General features: G+C 46.1%; 1 protein-coding gene across 3 annotated transcripts in view; it reads right to left on the bottom strand.

Annotated features, from left to right (window-relative positions):
- LOC144505514 (GDNF family receptor alpha-4-like) overlaps positions 1 to 17,282 on the bottom strand; it is a 34,965-nt gene that overhangs the window by 7,932 nt on the left and 9,751 nt on the right. For 2 of the 3 annotated variants that reach the window (XM_078231637.1, XM_078231639.1), the window contains exons 2-5: positions 9,512 to 9,793; positions 8,763 to 8,855; positions 6,379 to 6,715; positions 3,376 to 3,485 (exon numbers count right to left, since the gene is read on the bottom strand). In XM_078231637.1, coding sequence (XP_078087763.1) covers positions 3,376 to 3,485; positions 6,379 to 6,715; positions 8,763 to 8,855; positions 9,512 to 9,793 — 822 coding nt within the window. The remainder of the gene's footprint in view (positions 1 to 3,375; positions 3,486 to 6,378; positions 6,716 to 8,762; positions 8,856 to 9,511; positions 9,794 to 17,282) is intronic. The other variant, XM_078231638.1, reaches the window with a different exon arrangement.

Below are 17,282 nucleotides of genomic sequence, written 5' to 3' on the forward strand. Positions count from 1 at the left end.
TGGTATGGAGGGATTGTCTTATGAGGAAAGGTTAAACAGGTTGGGACTCGACTCACTGGAATTTAAAAGAATGAGATGTGTTCTCATTGAAACATATAGGATTCTTAAGGGGATTGACAGGGTAAATGCTGAGAGGATGTTTCCCCTCATGGGAGAGTCTAGAATCAGAGGGTATAGTCTCAGAATAAAGGGGTGACAATTTAAGACTGAGTTGAGGAGGAATTTCTTCTCTCAGAGGGTTATGAGTCTTTGGAACTCCTTTCCACAGAGAGCTGTGGGGGGCGGGGGGGGGGGGGGTGTCCTTGTGTATATTGAAGTCTGAGATAAATAAGATTTTTCATCAGTAAGGGAATCAAGGGTTACGGGAAAAGGCAGGAAAGTGCCCGTGAATCATGTTGGATCAGCCATGACCCTATTAAATGGTGGAACAAGCTTGAGGGGCCGAATGGCCTACTACTGTTTCTACTTCTCATGGTGTTATGGTCTCAACTGCAGCTTCTGGAATTCTGTGTTTTGTGGCTGGAGCAATGGCTGGGAACATGTGGAGCATCCGTGAGGCAGGGAAGATCGTGGATAGCATGTATACAGAGGTGGTCACACTGCAGGCTCAGACTCCACAGGCAGGAAGGGAATGGGTGACCACCAGACAGAGCAAGAGGACTGGATAGGCAGTGCAGGAATCTCCTGTGACCATTCTCTGCAAAACAGTTGGAGCACTTTGGATACTGTTGAGGGGAATGGCTTCTCAGGGGAAAGTGGCAACAGCCAAATTCACTGCACCATGGTTGGCTTTGCTGCACAGAGGAAGAGTAAAAAGTGTGGGAATGCAATAGTTTTAAGGAATCTAATTGTAAGGGTAATCAATAGGCGTTGCTGTGGCCACAAACAAAATTCCAGGATGACACGTTGTCTCCCTGGTGCTAGAGTCAAGGATGTCTTGGAGCGGCTACAGGACATTTTGCAGAGGGAGTGTGAACAGCCAGTGGTCATGGTACACATTGGTACAAACAACATAGCACCCTAAAAGCAAAATGTAGGGAAATAGGAAGTAAGTTGAGAAGTAGGACCTCAAAGATAGCGATCTCAGGACTGCTACCAGTGCCTCGTGCTAGTCAGAGCAGAAATTGTAGGTTATATCAGATGAATACGTGGCTAAAAAGGTGATGTGAAGGGGAAGGATTCAAATTCCTGGGACATTGAGATCGGTTCTGGGGGAGGGGGGACCAGTATAAAGTGTAACCCGTCCAGCTAGTCAGGACCGGGACTGGTGTCCTGGAGCAGTATTTGGTCGAGTGGTGAAGGACGGTTTAAACTAAAACAGTGGGGAGATGGAAACCTATGCAAGGAGTCAGAGGAGGGGGAAAGAAAGATAAGAACAAAAGACAGAAAGGAGAATTAGAAAAGTGATAGCAGATAAGTTAAGAAGGGTAGACCCCCAAACTTTAGTTGTGATGTTGGGGATGGAATTAAACAGGAAATTAGAGATGCATGCGATAAAGGAACATCTGTAATTATGGATGACTTTAGTCTGCATACAGATTGGGGAAATCAAATTTTTAACAATATCATAGAAGAGGCATTCCTGGAGAACAGCCAATCTTAGACTGGGTATTGTGTAATGAGAAAGGATCAAACGGAATCTAGTTATGAGTGGGCCCTTGGGAATGAGCAACCGTAATATGATAAAATTATTCATCAATTTGGAAAGTGATGTAGCTGATTCTGAGAATAGGGTCCAGAATCTAAATAAAGGGAACTATGATGGTATGAGGCACAAGTTGATTATGATGGATTGGATTAAAGGGATGACGATGGATAGGCAATGGCAAACATTTGAAGAGCGCATGGGTGAACTGCAACAGTTGTTCATTCCTGTCTTGAGCAAAAATAAAACAGGAAAGGCGGCCAAACCATGGCTTATAAAGGAAATGAAAAACAATATTAGATCCAAGGGAGAGGCATACAAATTAGCCAGAAAAATAAAACAGACCTACGGACTGAGAGCAGTTTAGAATTCAGCAAGGGAGGACAAAGGGATTGATTAAGGAGGGGAAAATAGAGTACAAAAGTAAGTTTGTGGGGAACATAAAAACTGACTGTAAAAGTTTCTATAGGTATGTGAAGAGAAAAAGATTGAAGACAAATATAGGTCCTTTACAGTCAAACAGGAGAATCTACGCTGGAGAACAAAGGAATGACTGACCAACTAAATACATACTTTGGTTCTGTCTTCACAAAGGAGGACACTACTAACATTCCATAAAGGTTGGGGAACACAGGGTTTAGTGAGAGGGAGAAACTGAAGCTAATCAGTATTACTAAGGAAATGGTGATGGGGAAATTGATGGGATTGAAGACTGAGAAATTCCCAGAGCCTGATAATTTACATCCCAGAGTATTTAAGGAAGTGGCCCCAGAAATAGTGGGTGCATTGGTGGTCATCTTCCAAGTTTCTGCAAACTCTGGTTGGAAATTCCTGCCCATAGTTTCAGGATACATTGTGGGATTTCCTAGGAACCCTGAGCACCAGGAATGTGGGCCTAGATACGCTCCACTTGCTTGGATAAATGCAGCTCCAACAACACTGAAGAAGCTTGGCACAATCCAGAACAAAGCAGCCCGGATGATTGGCTGCCCATCCGCCACTTTGAACATTCACTCTCTTCACCACCGATGCACAGTGGCAGCAGTGCATACTGTCCACAAAATGCACCGCAGAATCTCACCAAGTTTCCTGAGACAGCACCTCCCAAACCCACAACTGCTACCATCTAGAAGGACAAGAGCAGCAAGACACATGGAAACACCACCTGGAAGTTCCCCTCCAAACCACTCATGATCCTGATTTGGAAATATATTGCTATTCCTTCACTGTCACTGGGTTAAAATCCTGGAACACTCTCCCAAACATCAGTATGAGTTTACCCACACCACAGGGACTGCAGCACTTTAAGAAGAAGACTCACCTTCTCAAGACCAATTAGGGATGGGCAATAAATGCTGGCCTATCCAGTGATTCATCCCGTGAATGAATTTTAAAAAGGTTTCCCACCATTGCTCATAATGTATTAATGCAGCAAGGAATCGGTCTCCCTGCCTTGCATTTTCACCCACCACCCGAGGAGACCTCCCACTTCCCAGCCCACATTCACCGGACTGAGAAATTCAGCCTGTTGATTGTTGCAATATCTTTAACATAGAAACTAGTGGGAGTGGGAATGGAGGGATACAAAAGAATGGTCTAGTTTGGACCAGGGAGCGGCGCGGGCTTGGAGGGCCGAAGGGCCTGTTCCTGAGCTGTATTGTTCTTTGTTCTAGTGGAAATCTTCCAAAGCATTTGTGCGCACTTCATGAAGTAAAGGTCAGAGTATTTACCAATGAGGCCAGTGTAAGACTGAAGGCAGGCGTTATAGTTCTCTCGGAAACAATAGCTGGCAGACTTCTTGGATGGTTGGCAGTTGGTCTGAAAGTCTGCGAGTCGGGATCTGTCAGAGAGAATAGAGAAAGATAAACATTACACTTGGGGAACATCAGCAGTCAGATTTGGGAGGAATTTGCTACAACAGAATGTAATGTGAAGCCATTTATGTTGAGGCAGCAATTCATCTAATAGTCTTTAGGCTTTATAGTCAAAGTGGATTATAGAACCATAGAATCCTACAGTGCAGAAGGAGGCCATTCGGCCCATCGGGTCTGCACCAACCACAATCCCACCAAGGCCCTATCCCCACAACCCATGCATTTATCCTAGCTAGTCCCCCTGAAACTAAGGGGTAATTTAGCATGGCCAATCTACATAACCCGCACATCTTTGGACTGTGGGAGGAAACCGGAGCACCTGGAGGAAACCCACGCAGACATGGGGAGAATGTGCAAACTCCGCACAGACAGTGACCTAAGCCGGGAATCGAACCTGGGTCCCTGCCACTGTGAAGCAGCAGTGCTAACCACTGTGCCACCGTGCCGCCCCTGAAGTTAGCCTCCAAGTCGCAGGGTTACTTCTGTATTTCTTTATTCATGTGTGTTTCGCAGAGCATGAGGTCAGTGTAGGACAGAAAAAGTGTTAGAGTGACAGCACAGGGATATTGGTGTATGTCTGTATTCATGGAGGTACTTGTGTGTTTATCTGTGGTAGCAAAACAGCTATAGCTTTGGAATTCCACAAGATGGCAATGCAGATGAAGAGTCATCTAGCCTCGAAACGTTGGCTCTATTCTCTCCCCACAGATGCTGTCAGACCTGCTGAGATTTTCCAGCATTTTCCTGTTTTTGTTGCATGGGAATGGTTTGATCTGTTGAAATTCTATGTGATGGGTATGATTGGGAGGGCCAATCCCAGAAATCCAATACATTGGGAGCAGAGGTCAAAATGTTTCTTTTTCCCCTGGGCTCTTCCCATTCGAGGAGTCGGCGGGGGACACAACCCCACGCAACTCAACATCAACAGGCTGCAGGTGTGACTTCTGCTCCTCCCACGGGAGGAAGTCCAGACTTTCAGATTGGTTGCCAGTTCTCCAGTCTCTGCAGCAACAGGAGCTGCAGTTGGACAGAAGAGGAAATGTATGAAGACGGCAGAACTAAAGTCCCTGGACTGGAAGGAAATAATTTTGGGGTCCCAGGGGCAGAGGAGGGTAGGGAAAGCCTGGGGTGGGTGGAAAGTGGTGATTGGGAGCAAGTGGTCAGTGGCCATTGGTGGGGGAGGTGCCTGAAGTTAGGAGGGGCTTCTGATGGTGGATGTGGGAGAGGGGCTGTGCCTGCTCTGTTCCTGCCTGAAGTCTAAGCCTGACCATTTTCATGCTTCTCCTATGCCCGCGAAATCCTTCCATCAGCCTAAAAATTGAGGCTGGGTGGGAAATAGCCCTTAATTGGCCAATAATTGGGGCAAGAGCAGGAGGGTGGGCCCAGCTCACTGCTGGGTTGGGGAGGCGGCAACCCAGAGGAAAGCCTATTGATTCTATTTCAGGCCCCCACCTAGAAACACACTAGTGGGGAGCAGGAAATTCAGGCCAATAACTTGTCCAGCCCCATATTGTGAGGTAGCCCTTCTTGTCTTCGGCCACACTACCTTTTAACTAGGTTTGCAAGATCTACCGTTACAAAGCTTGATCTGAGGTGTCAAAAGGACAGTGGCATATTGCATGATTTGAATATAATAAATAAGAAAATAATCAGCTTCCTGTTGGAAGACTGCGCATTTTTTTCCCTTTTGAGATGCACCAGTGGAAGAATGGTGATTTCTTTCAAAAGTGGCTTACTTTGGCTCCAAGTATTATTAAGGCTGATGATGCTGATTGGAAGTGTGAGTTATGCTGAGGTGTTAAGTTGTTGTAGGCACACAATGCCACCTGGCTTGTGCTGCTTGTGTCCCTTTGCAATGCTTCCATTGTCAATCCCCTCATTTGACACTCAGGAGTCAGGACTGAGAGGCGAGTTTAGACAGAGGGTGGGGGTTTACTGCAGAATTTGGGAAATTCCATACTCTCAGAGGGGGAGTCAGAATGGGAGCAAGTGTTCCAGTCCAGGTCCAGAAGGAGATAAAGCCCCCTCTCTTAATGCAAGCACCAGTACAGCGTAGAATGAGTAAAAGCGAAAATTTAATGATTCAAAGGCTCTTTTCAGAGGCACCCCACAGGATCTGTGTAAGGGCTGGTCACCGCCAGAGGGAGTCAGAGATGAAGTTACCATAATGGTGGATTGATCTGTTTCTGATCTGCTCACTTGTGTTTTCAGGTACCTCCTTGATTGTCTCTGCTTCTCCCTGACCCATCTGGCCTTGGATGTCCAGTCTTTACTACTCCTCCAATCACAGATTCTGACTCTGGTGGAGCAGCAAGTTCAGGAGAGAGGGAACCTGTGATTGGAGGAGCAGCTCCTCAGATTCAATGGATGGGATTTTCGGACTGGGCTCGCTCAAAGACCGGAAATTTCTGCGCAAGGTCAACAGACCTTTGCACGGTCCTGTCCCACCTGCTACGATTCCCGTGGCGAGCGGGACAGGAAAAGTCCGCTCTTTTAAGTCTTCCACTGGAGCAACTTTTCTTTCCCTGGTCGCCCTCATGATTAAATCTTCATGGGCTTTCGAAGGTGAATTTGCTCGCTGTCCTTGTGTAATTTGAACCCTGATTGGGAATGAATGGCAAGGGCTCTGCCCCATTGGAATTCTATAAATGGCATTGAATGGAATTCTTTGTAATGGAAGCAATTAAGAAGGGAGTTAATTAATTTGAGTTTCTACACAATGGAAGTGATGGGAAGGGCTTTGAATCGTTGTGCAGAATAAGACAGACAATTATCTTTCACCAGCTGTAATTCCTCTTATTTCTCTCTTTCCGGTTCCCTAGAAACTCCCAAATTAAATCCATTGGTCAGCATTCTTACTTGCAAATGATATGTTTTTTGCACATGTCCTGTAGAGTCAAACAATTCTTTTTATCTGCTTCCTCAAAGGAGCAAGCAGGAACAATGGTCTGGCGCCTGCGTTCAGCACACGTACTGTCTTCACACGGGCAGAATAGGATTGGGTATTTGTATTCCTCTGACATGAGGTCGAAAACCCGGCGAAGGCTTTTGTGGCACTTCTGTCTGTTGCAGCTAGGCTTGAGGCAGTTCCTGGCATACTCATTGCGGTACTGTTTGCACGTCTCGTCAACATTGCACGCTTGAGTGGCGTCTAAGCAGTGGTTAACGTTGGCTGGTTGTTGAACTTTGGGTCCTTCTGGGAAACAACAGGAACAGCAAAACAAACACAATTGTAATCCATCTGGGTAAAGTCAATGGTATGCAATAGCAACATCAATTTAAAAAGCTTATAGACACAAGCGCTAAAACACATTTTTGTTCAAAATCCCTGCAATTCAGCTAGTCTGGGCTTACTCAGCCATACATTTATTTTGTTCTCTATAAGATAATAAAAAATTCAAACCTCTCTCCACTCATTTTTAGATTCCTCAGTTTGTGCAGTTTATCATGGTCATTTATCCATGCTTCTGCATGTATTTATTTCTCTTTACTGGTTGATGGAGATGTGAGGAAACATTCAGTGCTAACCTATATGTTTCCCAAGATTCACCACTCGTAAAAAGAGTTACCTTGACTTTTTCCGAGTACCTCCCCTGTTTGGTATAAAGTTCTGGTCTCCATATTATCAAAAGGATATGGCAGCACTGTAGAAGGTGAGAAAAGTTTTGCATGATACCAGAATTAAGATGTTAGAACTCTCAGGAAACTCAGGCTGAAGTTCCTTTGCTGAAAGGCTGAAGGGCGACCTAAATATAGGTACTACAAATTATGAAGGCGTTCAGTAAGATTGATAGAGAAAGTGTTTCCACTAGCTGGGGAGATTTAAATTTAAAATAAATATCCACAAAGGATTCAGGTGAAACTTACTTATTTAGAATGTGGAACGTGCTACCACATGTCATAGTTGGGGCAAATAGCATATCTTTGGAGGAATGCTAGAAATGAGGGTTGGTTTCCTCAGGGTGCTCCGGTTTCCTCCCACAGTCTGAAAGACGTGCTGGTTAGGTGCATTGGCCATGCTAAATTCTCCCTCAGTGTACCCGAACAGGCACCGGAGTGTGGCGACCAGGGGATTTTCACAGTAACTTCATTGCAGTGTTAGAAATAGAATCATAGAATCATAGAAACCCTACAGTGCAGAAGGAGGCCATTCGGCCCATCGAGTCTGCACCGACCACACTCCCACCCAGGCCCTACCCCCACATATTTACCCGCTAATCCCTCTAACCTACGCATCTCAGGACTCTAAGGGGCAATTTTTAACCTGGCCAATCAACCTAACCCGCACATCTTTGGACTGTGGGAGGAAACCGGAGCACCCGGAGGAAACCCACGCAAACACGAGGAAAATGTGCAAACTCCACACAGACAGTGACCCGAGCCGGGAATCGAACCCGGGACCCTGGAGCTGTGAAGCAGCAGTGCTAACCACTGTGCTACCGTGCCGCATTAAGTGTTAATGTAAGCCTACTTGTGACATGAATAAATAAACTTAAAATTTAAACTTTTGTCTCATAAAGTCTTATTACTTGTCTCTTGAATCTATTATTGGCTTCAATGGCCAACTCTGATCAAGCAGTTTAGTCGGAAAGAACATTGAATAATGGATATGCGAGAGCCACAGTCTAATAAAACGGTTAGGTGGGAATATATCAGCTGCTAAATCCTTGGGAACGAGTCATAGGTTGGAGTCTAATCAAGGGTTAATTGTACAATCAATCGATAATGTGAGGGACGATATCCCTATGTGATTAACTATAGCATACTGTCAATTTTATAGCACAGGGTGTTAGTCTAGGGCTTGTTTTTATTTATTCCTGGGATGTGGACATGGTTATCTTAGTCAGCATTTAGGCTGGCCATCTCTTGAGAAAGTGATGGTGAGCTGCCTTCCATATGTGTAGGTACACCCGCAGTGCTGTTAGGGAGCGAGTAGTGACTCAGCAGCAGTGAAAGAACAGCAATGCAGTTCCAGGTCAGAAACTTTATTATAATTCCAATGATTGCTGCAGCTCATTGACACACAACAATGTCAACACCAGATATTTAATGATTGTTATATTATTTCTTAAAGAAACATCTGAAGCAGATTACCTGGAAATTCTGTCACTCACAGTGCAAATGTACTCCTTCTCCACCCTCCCCACCAACCAGAAAAGATACCTGGTGCTCCAACTTGGTATAATACCATTCTAAGGCATTTGTAGAATGATGCATTTAGTGAGGTTTACAGGGTGCAGTACCTGACACCAGAGAGGCAAGTCTACCGTAGTCCAGGCCCCAGGTTGGGCCAGGCATCGAATATTCATAGGGTGATGCTTCAAGCTCATTGTAGCCTACAGGAAAAGAAAAAGGCAACTCACTCTTCATCCAAACAAGGTGTCTGCTCAGCTTCTTGTTACATTAGAAACATAGAAAATAGAAGCAGGAATAGGCCATTCAGCCCTTCGAGCCTGCTCCACCATTCATCATAATCATGACCGATCATCCAACTCAATACCCTGATCCCCCCCCGCCCCCAATGTCCTTTAATCCCTTTAGCCTCAAGACCTATATCTAACTCCCTCTTGAAGACATACTGGGGATGATTCTCCCATCCCGCTGCGCTGCTTTTTTAGCACAGTGGGCCCGGAGACTCGAATGGAGGCCGTTTCGCAAGCTCACCAGTGGGTGCCAAGGCCTCTGCATCTCCCAACGCAGGATTTCCAGTGCCATCAGCTCCATGCCATAAATTGGCGCAGAGCTGAATAAATTATGCTAACCGTGATTAGCATCCCATTAGTGGGCCTGGGACTGAAGTCTCCAGGCATGCTAGTGTCTTCCCCCAAACCAGGAGTGTTCACTCCAGTGGGGTCTACTATAGCCCCCCCACAAGCGGGGAGCTGGCAGCCCAACCCTGCTGGAGTGAAGGAGGGGGCAATCGAGGCCCCCCAGAAGATCAGGCGCTGGGGTGGGGGGGGGGTGAGCTTCTAGACACAGATACTCAATGTACCTGAGATGTGGCTCTGGTGCATGATCCAGTATATCCGTAGGCAAATCCTCTCTTTCTTCATTCCTCTTTTGCACTTGCACTTGAAGAGTTGGCTGGACTGAAGAGCGTGTGCAGCAATCATGCATTCATTCCTGGCAGCTGGTTGTAAGTGTTCTATCCCACTGCCATTTGTGCACTGCTTTAGCACGTTGAACCTTGTGCGGCAGTCATGGTCCAAGGAGCACTGTGTTTCTGCTGACAGGCAGCCATCTTGAGTTCCAATTTCGTCCGTGAGGACATAATCTGTGGGGGGGGAAAACAATTGGCTAAAAGTTCAAACATGAAGAATACATTGTTGAAAGGGCAGTCTGTCATAGCAGGCATATACTATTCAGTGCCATGTCTCAGCTTCTCAGTGTGTTTAGGGAAGGGAAGTGGAGGGAGGTTGGGCAGCAAGTGTACTTCATGTTACCCAAGCCCCCGAAAAGAAAGTTTGGTGCCAATTCGAACAGCTTTAAATAAGGCTATCCCAACAATGAGACAGGTTTCAGAGGCCAGGTATGGAGACACAAGGGGGCGGGTGTGTCTTGGGGTGTTGCTTCCAATTGTGCTCGCTGAACAATGTAACCCACTCTTCCTTTCCAGCTTTTCACCAAAACTGTGTAAAAAGGCCTTTCCACTCTCGCATACATCACTAGTGTATGCTTAGTGAGCATACACTAAGCTCCCACTGCCTGCTTAGTGTATGCTCACAGTGCAGGCAGATTGAGACCTAAAGTGAGCAATAACTGGCTATTTAAGGGCATCATAGAATCTCTACGGTACAGAAGGAGTCCATTCGGCCTATCAAGTCTGTACCAACCACAATCCCACCCAGGCTCTATTTCCGCAACCCCACACATTTATCCTGCTAATCCCTCTGACAGTAGGGTCAATTTAGCATGGCCAATCCACCTAACCCGCACATCTTTGGACTGTGGGAGGAAACCAGAGCACCCGGAGGAAACCCACGCAGACACGGGGAGAATATGCAAACTTCACACACACAGTGTTCCAAGGTCGGAATTGAACCTGGGACCCTGGTGTTGTGAGGCAGCAGTGCTAACCACTGTTGCACCGTGCATCAATAGGCTTAAGGGCAGGTGGCCACCTTACCCACCGCCTCCTGTATTATGGGGATGGTGTCGGGAGTGGAAAAGTGGTGGGATTTTACGTGCTCTCCCCTGCCAAAAACATATCTGGCGGGGAATGGTAAAATCTGGCTCCATATGTATTAGTGGCTCTGGGTGTGTGATTGTTGATTTTTACCTTTTTATTGTGTACCTATGTCCCTTTCTCCATGTCTACCTGTGGACTCCTTTAATCAGCAATGCTGATTGGGATTAATTTATTCCATGTGGCCAAATTCCCCTCCAATTCGATTTTCAAGTTTGCCAACGACACCACCGTAGTGGGTCGGACCTCAAACAATGATGAGAGAGTACAGGAATGAGATAGAGAATCTGGTGAACTCGTGCGGTGACAATAATCTCTCCCTCAATGTCAACAAAACAAAGGGGAATGTCATCGACTTCAGGAAGCGTAGTGGAGAACATGCCCCTGTCTATATCAATGGGGACAAAGTAGGAAGGGTCAAGAGCTTCAAGTTTTTAGGTGTCTAGATCACCAACAACCTGTCCTGGTCCCTCCATGCTGACACTATAGTTAAGAAAGTCCACCAACGCCTCTACTTTCTCAGAAGACTAAGGAAATTTGGCATGTGAGCTACGACTCTCACTAACTTCTACAGATGCACCATAGAAAGCATTCTTTCTGGTTGTATCACAGCTTGGTATGGTTCCTGCTCTGCCCAAAACCGCAAGAAACTACAAAAGATCATGAATGTAGCCCAATCCATCATGCAAACCAGCCTCCTATCCATTGACTTTGTCTACACTTCCCGCTGCCTCGGCAAAGCAGCCAGCATAATTAAGGACCCCATGCACCCCGGACATTCTCTTTTCCACCTTCTTCCTTCAGGAAAAAGATACAAAAGTCTGAGGTTATGTACCAACCAACTCAAGAACAGCTTCTTCCCTGCTGTTCTCAGACTTTTGAATGGACTACCTTGCATTAAGTTGATCTTTCTCTACACCCTAGCTATGACTGTAACACTACATTCTGCATTGTCTCGTTTCCTTCTTTATGAATGGTATGCTTAGTCTGTATCGCACATAATACTTTTCACTATATGATAATACATGTGACAATAATAAAACAAATCAAAAATTAGTGACTGGATTTGATGGCTTCAGTCCCCAAAAGTGTCTCATTTTATATTATGGAAGTATCATTGAAGTAGGAGCTTGTTTTTATTCTAACCTATCTCCAACTCACTTTCTTCCCTTCCTTCCTTGAAGGCTAATGAGAATAAGGAACTTAAAGTAATTGAAACTGCAAGAGAGAAAGCATTGGAGAAACTTAAGGCACAAATCTCCAAGGCCTAATGGTCTACAACCCAGAGTTCCAAAAGAGGCAGCTACAAAAAAAAAGGATGCTCCGATTACGATGTTCCAAAATTCCCGAGATTCTAGAATGGTCCTGACAAATTGGAACTTAACTAAAGTAACTCAATATTTAAGAAAGGGAGGAGAAAACACAGACAATTAACTTGACATCAGTGGTTAAGAAAATGCTGGAAACTATTGTTCAGGAAATCTTAACAATGCACATAGAAAATCAAAATATGTTCAGGCAGGTAATATGGTTTTACAAAAGGGAAACAGTGTTTTTAAACTGTCGCTTGGTAGTACAAAACATGCTCAAAAGAGACATGGTTCTAAGCCTTTCATTTCACACTCATCAGGACAAATGCAAGAATGCCAAATTTCAAAGAATCACAACAATTTATACAACAGGAGAAAAGGGGACTGATTCGTTGGCAAGTTAACTGTAATTGGCTGAGGCATTGTAACGGAGAATGCGATGAGGAACTACAGTGTTTGACAAATTTTGACAACCCACTTCCATCTAGAATGACATGGGAACACCACCAGCTGCAAGTTGCCCTCGAAGCCACTCACCATCCTGACTTGGAAATATATCACTGCTTCCTTCGCAATCGCTGGGTCAAAGTCCTGGAATTCCCTCCCTCACGGCATTGTGGGTCAACCCACAGCACGTGGACTGCAACTTTTCAAGAAGGCAGCTCACCACCACCTTCTCAAGGACAACTAGGGATGTGTAATAAATGCTGGCTAGCCAGCGACGCCCATGTCCCACGAATGAATGAAAAAATTGTTGTAGAGTTTTTGAGGAAGTAATTGGTAGGGTAGATAAAGGGAAAGTAGTGGATGTAGTATACTTGGATTTCCATAAAGTGCTGCACAAAAGATTAATATGCAAGATGAGGGTGGATTGAGTTCGGGGATAGTAAATTAGCATGGAAGGAGGATTGGTTAACAAACAGGAAGCAGAGAGGCATTTTCAGTTTGGCAGACTGTAACTAGTGGAGTGTCGCAACCATCAGTGCTAGGGCCTCGGCTATTTACAATCTATAATAATCACTTAGAGTAATGTATCTACAGTTGCTGATGATTCAAAGCTAGATAATAATATAAGCTGCAATGAAGACACAGAGGATGCAAAGAGAGGTTAAGTGAGTGGGCAATAAGATGGCACAAGGAGTATAATGTGGAGAAGTAGGAGGTTATTTGCTTCCATATTGAGAACAAAAAAGGTCAATTTTTTTAAAGGACTATGGGGGCGATCTTACTGGCTCGTCACGCTTGTCGATCAGGTGAGAGGCGAAAAATTGGGTTCACGCCTGGTTTTTCACCTCTTGATGTTACCAGCACTGAAATCGGCTTCACGCCCTTTCCAATATTCAAAATTTGAAATCGCTATTGCCCGGACTAACTTGCACTTACCTGCCCGTTGGTCGCAGTCCTCACTGGCGAGGATCATGTATGGTCCCAACCAACAGGAACCAGATGTGAAAGCCTCGCTGGTGGGAAAGGAGGCCATTGAAGATCCCTGGTGGTTGCGGGGCAGTGCTGGACAGTGCCCCTCAGTCAGTGCCAGCCTGGCACCACCATCTGGGCCACCCTGGCAATGTCAAGGGGGAAGGGTCTGATGGGGGGGCTTGATGGGGTCACAGCCTGTGGGGGCTTGATGGGGTCACAGCCTGTGGGGGGGGGGGGGCAGGGCCAGGGTGCCAGGAATGATTGGGGAGGGGGGCTCCGTAGTGGTGGAGTGAAGGAGGGAACTTTGCATCGGGGGGACAGCAATCAGCTGGGGCAGCGATCGGGGCGGGGGCGGCGGTGGTAGGCAATGACAGGTGGTTTCCTAGTACATGGTGTACAGGAAAATCGGGGTGCCTACACAAGAGCTCAGCAGCTGGCTTCCCGATGAGATTAAGCTCCGCCCCTCCCCTACTGGTGAGAATTGCATTGTGGCTCTTCTTTTCAACTAAGTGCCGTGCGATTGTGACTGGGAGCTCGCCCAAAAAATGGGCACGATTCTCTCCCGTTTCCACGCTCATTTGGCATTTAGAATGTTTTTGGTAAGATCGCCCCCTATGACTTTTAAATGCTGATGCTCAGAGACTCATGCAAATAAAACAGAAAGTTAGCATGCAGATACAGCAAGCAATTAGGAAGGCATGTTGGCCTTTATTGCAAGGGCTTTGAAGTGCAAGAATAATGAAGTCTTATTACCATTGTTTAGGGCTTTGGCGAGACCACTCTTGGAGTACTGTGCATATTTTTGGTCTTTGTATTTAAGGAGGTTGACAGTGAAGGTTCAATAGGTTGATTTATGAAATTAAAGGGTTGTCCAATGGTGAGTAAATTGGGCCGATTGTCTAGAGTTTAGAAGAGGGAGATTGACCTCATTGAAACATACAAGGTTCTGAAGGGGTTTGACTGGGTAGATGCTGAGAGGTTGTTTTTCCTGGCTGGGGAATCTGGGACACTGGGATACAGTCTCAGGATAAGGGATTGATCACTTAGGACTGAGATGAGGAAAAATATTTTATCTCAGAGGGTTGTGAATCTTTGCAATTATTTACCCCGGGATGTAGTGGATATTCTATCGTTCAGTATATTTAAGTCTGAGATGGACAGACTTTTGGTCTCTTAGGGAATCAAGTAATATTGGGGGCAAACTGGGAAAGTCAAGTTGAGGCAGAAGATCAACCATGGTCATATTGAACGGTGGGGCAGGCTCAAGGGCAACGCAGTATACTTTCTTTTGTTCTTAGAAAAAGAGTTGCGAGTGTTCGATGCTGAAAAAGGGAGGCATTAGACAAATCTGGATTGGTGAATTAAGATGGGCCCTTTAGGCATTATGTGATTGAGAGGAAAGAAAAGCATGCCTAAGCTCACTATAGTAACGGACCAGATGAATTCTGGTCTGTTACCCGGTGACAGGTGAATTCAAAGTTAAATGAGCCGGGTTGAAGGGAGAAAGTGTGAAAAGTAAAGCAAAGTTCAGACAGAAGCAATACTGTCGACTGCAGCTAAACAGTAAGGGTGATACATAAAACAGGGTTCTGGAAAGAGGACTGAGTGATCACTTCACACACTGTACTTTCTGACTTTGGGTGAGAGTCTGAAACAGGAGATGTCGGATCAACCTCTGTTATACATCTCAATGTCAAAGGAACTAAAAACCCAGGGAGATACTTAACCCACAGGTGATCCAATATCTGCCATTTTATATCATCGGGCAAATGTCAAAATTACGTATATGTAATAAAGTGGGACATTTATAGCAACTCAAAACTTAACCTCATGACCTGTTGTTAAAATGTTGGCTGATCATAATCCTCAATTGATGGGATTTTCAAAATGGTGTTGAACTATTCTGACAGCAGCTCATGTCACCTGTTTCAAAACCAGACTAAAATATACCAGGCACTGTAATAAACTAAGGGAACGTTTCTGGGAGTTCTTTTTCTTCCCCACACATCTGATAACAACCGGCAAAAGTAAAATCTGTTGCGGTGGTTTACTCCCGAGTTAAAAGACAGGTTAAGAGCTGATAGGCTTAATATTCTTCAAGGGATGAACACTATTTTCTTGAAATCTGTTGTTTATAATATCAATAATTATCATCAAAGAAAACAGCTTCCTAGCTATCAATCTTCTTCCATGACAAAGTCCTTGTTTAGCAACCATCATAACTGCTTCCCACCACCGTCTCAAGGACAATTAGAGATGGCATCAAAGGCAGTGAAGCTCACATCCCATGAAAGCATTAGAAACAATTTCAAAAAAAGAAAATTTCAGTTTATATTTTTCTGGGACTCTCTTGTGGGAATAAGACTTCCCAGTCCACTGGCGTGTGTCTTTGAGGTGGCCTCCTGGAATTATCTTCTTGGCATTGCTCCTCAACCACCCCCGCCTCAAAGGTCATCCGGACTCTAAACATCAGCGCTTTTCTCGCTTTACAGATGCTGCCAGATCTGCTGAGATTTTCCACCATTTTCTCTTTTGGTTTCATCTTAGACGCAGGCTGACTGCCAGTTCAGTGGAGGAATCAGATGATTCTGCACCATGCTATCCAGTGAGCTGCCGTGAAGCTCCTGGTTTACAGTTACTGATGCACCATCAATCAAGCAAAGACTAGTTTGTATGCAAGAACAAATAGGCTTTTATTAGTAAAAGACTTGGAGCACACCCATGCCGATGAACTGGTCCAGACTGAGACAGGGGGGTGGGGAGAAGTCGCCTTTATACCTGGACCGGGGAGGGGGGAGGAGTCCCGGGCAGGGACGTGTCCAGGCATGTCACACACAGAGGCAATTAGCTAACCGTGGTTTACCACATTCACCCCCTGTTTTAAAAAAAGAGTCCGGCGGGGGTGAGGTGGGTGGAACGATATTTACAGAATTACAAATTTAGTCTCTCTGGGGGCTTGATCTGCCACTGCGACTGCCGTAGCACCGGTTGTGGTGTCGGTTCAGGTGGCCGCCGTGTTGGATCAGGCGCCAGGTCGTAGTCGCTCGAGTTGTCTGTAGTCCTTTCAGATTGTCGGGTGCTTGGTGGCGGCTCCTGGGGCTCAGGCGTGCTGTATACGGGGGCTAGGGGAGCGTGCTGTGGCCCTGGTGCTGTATGGACAACGTTGGGGGTTGGGGGTCTGGGGTTGTGGGTCGTAGTGGTCCCTGGGGCACCTGCGGGTGCCAGATCTCGAATAGAGACCGTGTCCTCCCGCCCATCGGGGTACGCCACATAGGCGTATTGGGGGTTGGCGTGGAGGAGTTGGACTCTTTTGACCAGGGGGTCCGACTTATGGGTCCTCACGTGCTTCCGGAGCAGGACAGGGCCTGGGGATGTCAGCCACGACGGTAGTGAGGTCCCCGAGGAGGACTTCCTGGGGAAAACAAACATTCTCTCATGAGGGGTAGCATTGGTAGCTGTGCAAAGGAGTGATCTAATCGAGTGTAGTGCATCAGGGAGGACCTCTTGCCAGCGGGTGACTGGAAGACCTTTAGATCTCAGAGCTAGTAAAACGGACTTCCAGACTGTCGCGTTCTCCCCCTCTACCTGTCCGTTCCCCCTGGGGTTGTAGCTGGTGGTCCTACTCGAGGCTATGCCTTTGGAGAGCAGGTACTGTCGCAGCTCATCACTCATAAAGGAGGATCCCCGGTCGCTATGGATATAGCTGGGGAAACCGAACAGGGTGAAGAGGCTGTGCAGGGCCCTGACGACCGTGGCCAGAGGTCATATCCAGGCAGGGAATAGCGAAGGGAAACGTGAATATTCGTCAATGACGTTGAGGAAGTATATGTTGCGGTCAGAAGAGGGGA

Source organism: Mustelus asterias, chromosome 16 (genome assembly GCF_964213995.1).
Source record: "Mustelus asterias chromosome 16, sMusAst1.hap1.1, whole genome shotgun sequence".
NCBI classification, from domain to species: Eukaryota; Metazoa; Chordata; class Chondrichthyes; order Carcharhiniformes; family Triakidae; genus Mustelus; species Mustelus asterias.